An 8,471-nucleotide genomic window follows, 5' to 3' on the forward strand; every position below is an offset into this window, starting at 1 on the left:
ATATATATATATGTCATGCTTCCTAATCCTTCCACTGAATAATTACTCCGTTTTAAATAAAATCCAAAGTGTAGGGATTCTTTTCCAAGGCACTGTTGAATAACGTTCCGATATTATTGAGTTTTATTGGAATTTTGTCTGACTCAACCAGTGCATAGACATGACCCTACACAGGCGCGTACGTGCAAAATGTGAATATTCTCAGAGCTGAAAAATTGTTGGACAGCCACTTTTTTGTTTTCCTTTCAGTAGTAAAACTCCTCACGTCAAGCAGTGTGGGTGAGTTGGGGGTAAAAAGGGAGTCTTTTAGTTGGAGACATTTCGTGGACTTTTTGGGAAGCATTTCTGGAAACGGGGGAGGTCGGGAAGCTCAATCCATCCTCTGGGATCTGTGCGTCAGAGCCAGTAAAAGTACTGAATGTCTTCACTCTGCTCAGTTGTAAGCCAAGTCAATGTTAAGGCTACCTACAGCATTACTCCTGTGAGAATCCAACACAGGTTTACCCAAACCACTCTGAGAAGGAAGGGTCCCGTAGGAAATGAAGTAGGAGGATTTACACTTTATAACATTTTCACTAATATTTATTAGCCATACTTGTAGAATAGCATGGTTCAGGTTTTCTTAGTAAAGGAACAAGTAAGATTGAACAAATAAGTTGAGGTGGTCCAGCGTAATGGTGGCTTATGTGAATGCCAGATTATGAACCTTTTAGCTGCTATGGCGTTTGTAGTGGATGTCTATTTAAACAGAATGTATTTATTATTTACACAGGAAATAAATGTAGGCTGTGGTACGCCACCAGTGATATTCTAGCGTGAAACCCAGCTTTGCACATGTAAAACCTTCCCAGACTGGGTGACTAATGTAAAGTAAACTGATGTAAAAAGAAAAAAAAAAAAACGTTTCGAGCAGTTTAAGTGACCAATGTTTTATAAATGTTTTGCACCATTTTTACTTTTACATAGCACAGTAACTTTGACCAGAAATGCTCTGCATATGTTTCACACAGGAATATTATTTTCCACTTCCATTCCTCATGTGAATCACAAATAGCTTTCCTAGAAAAGAAAACTCTCCAGTACAGATGGGATGGTGGTTTAAAGGCTCATAAAGTAACTTTTGCATAAACTGCAACCATTGTTTATATATTAGAGTTGTTTTAAAATGGTGAAAGTCCACTTTGTTCTTGGCCCCTCTCAGTCCACTGGCTTCAGCCCCTGGCCCCAACTAACCTTTATTCGTATTGAAAGAATATAACAAGAAAGTTATCCATAGCAGTGATTATATTAACTGCTTATAATCTTTTAACCAAACCACACTTCAAAAACCCTGAGCATCTCTTTAGAATCCTGTTTTATGTAACCAAAACTGTAAATCCGGATGATTTATGTCTAAATAAATGGCTGAAAAAAGCTATTCAGGCCAGGAAGATTGGCTTTCACTCAGTTTTTAATCTTTATTTGATAGAAAATAAGGTTCACCTCCTGACCAGTCAGAACAAAGTTTATTAAAGATGCTCAAATTAAGAGTTTCGAAAGAATACTTTAAATACATATGTGTGAGTTTTAATAAACACAATAGTAAAACGGTTTATTAGAATTGTCACTGACGTGTATCAGATTTTGTAAAAAAAAATAAATGAAAATTTAGAAATTTGCAGAATTGTTGATTTTTACTTAGCTCTTTACATGCTTTAGTTCAGTGTTTATAGAAAAATGGTGGATGGATGTTCTACAAGAAGAGAGAATTTATTCTTTCTCTGAGGGATTGCAAGAACAAAACTGAAATATTTCTACTCTTGCAACTCTGGTTTGCTGAAGAGGAAGAGACACGTGGAGACGTCCAACGAGTTCTGCACTCCAGTTCTTATGAAGGATGAAATGTTCTGGCCAGCAAAAACTTTAGTCTTGTTCTTCCTACCTTTCATAAAAGAATAAAGTCCTTTGTTCTTATGGTATTCTTTAAAGGCCCAATCATAAAAAAAGAAAAGAAATATATTTACATTGTTAGATTAATTAAAAAAATAATAGAAAGTAACTGAGTACACCTGGGTTATTTGTTTAACACAATTACAAAAACATAGTCCAAAATATTAATTTAGTTGCTGCTAGCAAAAGATGATAATAAACAATGAATCATGTTTATCACGGGATATTTAGAATCAACAATTCTGCAAATTTCTAAATTTTCATTTATTTTTTTACAAAGGGTCTTTATTACAAATATTTAGTAGCTCTGTTGACCAGTTATTTGTTCAAGATGCTTTAATAACATTGTCAAAAACAAAGAGATGAAGAACACACTAACTAGAGGCTTTTTCACATAAATTAAAATAAGAAAACATGAGATTTTAGAAATTTTCTAGAACTTACATTTAACTCCAAAGTTGAGTATTAAATTGTTTAATTTGTTTACACATAATCTAAAGTAGCTGTCACTAAACTATCAGTTTTAACTGTTTAATTTCAGGAGGTTAGTTAAAGCTAAGTTTGTAAAACGATTTCCTAAAAACAAAGCTTACATATTTTAAAAAAAAGATAAATAAAATTACTTGTTTTTTAGCAATTCTCCTCTGAGTTTGGCAGTGATTTTGTAATCTAAAGGCTTCAGTGTTAAACCACAGCTGCACTTGAGTGAAAAATCCTCATTTGGGCATTTTTCAAAGCTACATTGATGAAGCAAAATTGCAAAGAACAAAAAGATCTCAAATTGGTCCGCGATCCATTTCCTCTTCCCTGCTCAGAAGATCACAATATTGTCTGTCAGATGAGGGAGCTGTTTTCGTCCAAGAAGTGGGAGGAGTCAAATGGGAGGTGGGGGGTCGTTCCACCTCAGTGGGTCATGATTGACAGACCACTGGTTGATAAAGATCACAGTGTCTTTGGGAATCCTCAGACCCCCCCACAGTGACATCTGAGGTTTTCGAGTGGGGGATGGTGACAGTGACAAAACTGGTGAAACGCATTGTCTCGTAGATGAAGGCATCCAGGTAAGGCATGTGTACTCTGTCCTCATCAGATGGCAGTCTGCCTCGTCCCACCACCCAATCAGTGAGCTCATGGAGTTTGGTTTGAATGTCAGGGTGCTTAGCCGGCAAAAGAACAATCCAGTGGAGGGCAGTAGAGACAGTGTCCATACCTGCGCCAATCAAGTCTGCTACCATTGCCTCCGCGTAGTCTTTGGTGAGCTCTGTGTCGCCATCAAACTCATCAATGACTTCTATAATGGCATCACTCATGTCCCTTGTGTGCTGTGGATCAAAGGTCTGTCTGTGTCACTCCACTTTGCTGCTGACGAGATTGAAGAACTCTTCAACCATTTAAAAGTTTTGAATACACTTCGGACTGGATTGGGGAAAGACTGAATCCACGCCATGACATCAACCAAACTTCCAGCCCCTACCGTCTGCCAGAAACTGATCTACATGATGCAAAAAGGATATAAACTCCACGTCATCATGCCCATAACGTTTTCCAAAGCGCAGGGCACAAATCACATTTTCAGCAGCTACAGTCAGCTCACGCCTGGGGTTGAAATACTTGTCCTGAGTGCTGAGTTTAAGGAAAATCTCTACAAGTTCCGCAGCCTCAGCCACAATTTGATGCTCAAAAGCTTTTTTGGTATGACTGTTGGAAGATGAGACTTCTCTGATTGTAGTTTGAGCTATTTTCCTGTGCATCCTCCACTGTTTGCGGTAATTAGTAAAAGTCAGACTCTTCCCCCCGACACACCCTGAAAGGACACAAAGTTTGGCCTAACTGCAAACCCTGTTCTGTGCTGTATCAGGGCCTATCGGATCACGTAGGCTCCGTTCAGGACCACGATATTGCTGCAGCCCAGGCGGATCTTATACACATCCCCGTATTTCTTAGCAAGCTTGGTGAAGGCGACATGAGGCATCTGGCCCAGCTGCAAGGCGTTACCGACCACTGACCAGGCAAAAGGTCCCGGCAGTCTCCTCTTGAGTTTAAGGTTCCTGACCCAGAGACAGGCTTCCAGACAGAGAAGAAAAACAACTGGGGCGATGAGAGCAGGCTGGATGCTCCAAAGCCTGATGATGCCGCTACTCTTCAAATCAAACTGCATTGTGCTTAGTGAAGTAAAAATATACTCTTTATAACATTAAAATATATTTATTTATTAATATATCATATTAGAATGCTACAAAAAAAAAAAAAAGCTCTCCAAGCAGTGGTCAAAGTTCTACTGTTTCTAAAAAAGATTGCAGTATTGCAGCTTTTGTCTTCACCTCATTATAGGAACACATATTCAACACTTAACACCTCACTTATATGTGTCAGTTTGATGGGAGTGGTTAGGGACTCTTTCTCTATCTGCCCCCTCCTATTTTGACCTTTGCCTGCCGACCTTAGTCCTGTTCCCACTCGTCTCCCTCTAGTAGTGTTTGTTAAGCGAGAGAAAAGGAAGGCAGCGCAGGGAGTTAAATTACTTACTCATTGTGTCAGAAAATAGCAAATGTAGACCTCCAGAGTCAATGAAAGTTAATATAACGTGATATATGAAAAATATATATGACAAATTCACTAGTGATAACTTTATCTTTAATACCAAGTACAAATAAAATGTATATGTATTATATACTATGAAAAGGGAGCTTTTTATTTTCAAGGAAAAAGCAAATAACTGCGCTGCAACATCCCAACACAATTTAATGATGATTCATGTTGTTTTTATTAAATATTCCCAACACAATAATTATGCTGAAGTTTGTAATCATGTGACAAACTGTGAAAACACTTGGCGTTATATTTGTTATGCAAAAATTGTCCATTTGTTTTTAACAATTGATTATATCAAAATATAATTTGTTTGCTCCTTTAACTGCATAAATTGTTCCTGCAGAAAAAAAATCTCATCTCAGCCTCACTTCTACTGCTTTAATTTAGATCCAGCAGAATTCAGAAAATATTTGACTGATTAATATGCTTGTGTGACATAAAAATGTTTTTAATTAATTTAATAATCCACTAATCTCCTTCATCTGAAATTATTAACAGGCTTTATTTTTTATGTTTTTGTTTGTTTTATGTTGCAGTCAAAAAAAAATCACCCTTTCTTTTGCCAAGATGCATACTGAGATGCTTTCTCAGTATGAGGTCAAATAAGTCAGGCACACCAACAATTTACCATTCACTTGATTTATTTTAAATACAGCTTATTTTTTCCAATACATAAAGGCTCAGTAGGCCTCGAAAGTCAGAGCAGCTGCTCCAGACTGGAAGCTTCAACATGTGAGGCCGACCGGTGTTAATCTTTTGCCTTGACACAGACAGAAAATGCCCGTTGGGCATTACGACGTCAGTTTTTGAACACAGAGGCTTAAAGGGAGCGCGCTGACATCCGTGTAGCTTTGATAAACTGTACCATAAACAAACATGGTTTTAAGAATGCCTCACGAGTGAGAGAGATGTCTTGCACATGTGTTTTGTTGTAGTGGGGGGAAAAAAAAAGGGGGGCTTGGCATAGCTGTAGCTGCAGTGCTTGTACAGTGAAAGTGAAGCTTTGATGCAGAAAGTCTGTTATTGCTCGCAGTCCCCAGTGATGTCTCGTGCATCTCCTCGTAAAAGCTGTGGATCCTTCCAGATGAAAGATTCCTTTCTCACGTCTGATGTCTCAGACGAGCTCGTTGCTCTTTTGTGTTTCGCTTTTATGCTTTAAATTCAGTAGATAGTGATTACATTTAAACAATTTTTTGCATTAAATATGAATTATGTGGCAAAGTTACAATACAGTTTTGCATACAACAGTTGAGAACAGTGGGCCTTCAAGTGTCATAATAGCATTCACAAGTATTTAATATACATCTGTACTTTAAATGTCATTTCTGCACACATATTAATGCTCCATAGATAACAAACAAGCACATATTTCTGAAATAAATCTTGTTAAGTGCAGAGTATTCAGAGAAGTAAATATTTCATTTATCTTAACAGTTCATACACTTGTTTCATTTGCTGCAGACATCTTCAAAATTAGCGTTTTAGTTATGCACTAACAGCAAATCTAATACATGAATTACATATTCTTGTTAAATATCAAAACAATTGTGTGCAAGTATAATTATACTCACTAATAAATGTCACTGGTGATAAAGTGTTTAACAGTCACGGCCTCTGGACATTGTGTTTATGCTGGAGAAACCACACCAAGCAACTTTCCCCTGAGCTTCGCTCTCACATTAAAGTTAAGGGGCTTCAGCGTGAGGCCGTAGGCGCAGTCCAGAGTAGGAGGCGCGGATGAGTCGCTCTCAAAGGTGAGCTGATGCAGCAGGACCGCTGCAAACAGAAACATCTGCACTTTGGCAATCTGAGAGCCAATGCAGCGTCTCTTACCTGTTGAGAAAATCATCACGCTGCTGGTTCTGTCTCTGTCCAGGGCTCCGTTCTCGTCTATGAAACGCTTGGGGTCAAACACATGGGGGTCCTTCCATTTCTGGGGGTCATGGTTGACAGACCACTGATTGATGAAGACAACCGTGTCCTTGGGGATGTGGAGGCTTCCGATGGTGACATCTGCCGTGGTCGAGTGCGGGATTGTGAAGGGCAGAAAGCTGGTGAAGCGCATGGTCTCATAGATGAAGGCGTCCAGGAGAGCAAGATTGCTTCTGTCCTCGACTGACGGCAGCCGGTCTTGGCCTACAACTTTGTCAATGAGCTGCTGCAGTTTGGCTTGGTAGTCTGGGTATTTGACCAGCAAGAGGAGAATCCATTGCATGACTGTCGACATAGTATCTTGACCTGCTCCAATCAGATCGGTGACAGTTGCTTCAGAAAACTCCCTTTCCAACGTGCTCTCCTCTCCGTGCTCAATTGCTTTAATGATGGCATCACTCATGTCCCTGGTCACCTCAGGGTTGAAGGACTCTCTGTGCTGTACCACTTTATCTCTAACATAAGAAAAAAACTCACTGTTTATGACTTTAAAGGTTTCATAGACATTTCTGACTGGATTAGGGAAGGACTGCAGCCAGGGCATGACATCTACCAAGCTACCTGCCCCAACTGTCTCCCCAAACTTGTCCACTCTGTGCAACAATGTCCTGAACTCTTGGTCATCATGTCCATATCTCTTTCCAAAGCAAAGAGCACACATTATGTTAGCAGCAGCTACTGTAAACTCATAAGCTGGATAAAAACACTGTCCATTAGTGCTCTGACGTAGGAATGTCTGCACCAGTTCTGTGGCCTCTGCCAGCACGTGCTGCTCAAAGGATTTTTTGGTCTGACTGTTTGCAGAAGAAAACGCTCTGAGAGTCGACTGGGCAACTTTCCTGTGTGCTTTCCACTGTTTGCTGTAATTAGTGAACGTCAAGCTCCTGCCTCCAGAGATCAACTGGAAAGAAACAAAGTTTGGTCTGCCTGCGAACTCTGTGCTGTGTTGAATCAGTGCCTGATGTATCGCCTGGTCTCCGTTGAGGACCACCACGTCGCTGCAGCCCAGTCTTATCTGGTACACATTGCCGTACTTCTTGGCCAGCTTGGCCAGAGTGATGTGAGGCATCTGACCCAGCTGCATAGCGTTGCCCACCACAGGCCAGGCAAAGGGTCCCGGCAGTCTTCTCTTGAGCCTGAGGTTTCTGACCCACAGGCAGGCTTCCAGGAAGAAGAGGAAAACGAAAGAGGCAACCAGGGCAGGGTGGACCTGTCCGCTCCATTCCTTGGTGATGCTGCTGCTCTTCACACCAAACTCACTGTCAATTGCCATTGTTTCAAGGTATCAGCTGTCTCTTTTCCTTTTAACAAAGTCTTTTTTTTATGCTTGTTTGTGAAGAAAAAAACACCCTATGGATCCATATCAAGTATGAAACTGCTAATCAAAGCCCAGTAAAACTACCATCACAGTTTTCTTTTTTCCTAATCAGATAGTCTTCATAAAGATTTAAGGCTTAAGTGCCTGTTTTGCTGCTCTCCAGCTTCTTAAATGCTTTACAGTAAGTGGGCAGGGCTCAGGATAACTTTCACACTCCTCCCATTGTGGTAGCAGTGTGGACACCGCTGCAGCGCATTATCTCTCTGCTGTTGGTCGCTCTGAGAGGCGCGCAGTACGGAGCGTCGGGGGACTCTGTGAGCGAGGAGCGTGACCGACCGCCGTCAGCGCTACACAGAGAGGGAGGAAAAACTCTCAGGGGCCGGTGGGAGACTGGGATGCAGTCATGTCGGGTGAATTTATCCACGTAAACGGAGGATTAGCAGAATATGAGCATTTAAAAGCCGTCTAACATGATTGATTTCCTGGCTACAGAAGACGCAGCGGGCGTCTTTTACCACAGAATAAATACATTTCTGTCTGTTTGGAAAAGGTTTGAGTCACTCACAAGAGATTTTAGTAAGATTTTTTTATGTTTTTTTTTTTCCAACATGAATACACTTCGAATGGATTGTAATCAGTCTGATATACATAGACATACAATCCCCATTCAGCTTTGCATAGCAATATATAAAGTTTGTAG

General features: G+C 40.3%; 1 protein-coding gene and 1 pseudogene across 1 annotated transcript; both read right to left on the bottom strand.

Annotated features, from left to right (window-relative positions):
• Positions 1-2,784: 2,784 nt before the first annotated feature.
• LOC103136203 (cytochrome P450 1B1 pseudogene) lies at positions 2,785-4,087 on the bottom strand (annotated as a pseudogene).
• Positions 4,088-5,144: 1,057 nt separating this feature from the next.
• On the bottom strand, positions 5,145-7,917 carry LOC103136106 (cytochrome P450 1B1). Its single transcript, XM_074560038.1, has one exon. The coding sequence runs from the start codon at positions 7,724-7,726 to the stop codon at positions 6,149-6,151; it is 1,578 nt and encodes a 525-aa protein (XP_074416139.1). The 5' UTR covers positions 7,727-7,917; the 3' UTR covers positions 5,145-6,148.
• Between the last annotated feature and the right edge of the window lie 554 nt (positions 7,918-8,471).

This window comes from Poecilia formosa, unplaced genomic scaffold (assembly GCF_000485575.1).
Source record: "Poecilia formosa unplaced genomic scaffold, Poecilia_formosa-5.1.2 Scaffold30, whole genome shotgun sequence".
NCBI classification, from domain to species: Eukaryota; Metazoa; Chordata; class Actinopteri; order Cyprinodontiformes; family Poeciliidae; genus Poecilia; species Poecilia formosa.

Coding starts and splice junctions, on each gene's coding strand:
- LOC103136106 (XM_074560038.1), bottom strand. CDS start 7,726: ATGGCAATTGACAGTGAGTTTGGTGTGAAGAGCAGCAGCATCACCAAG.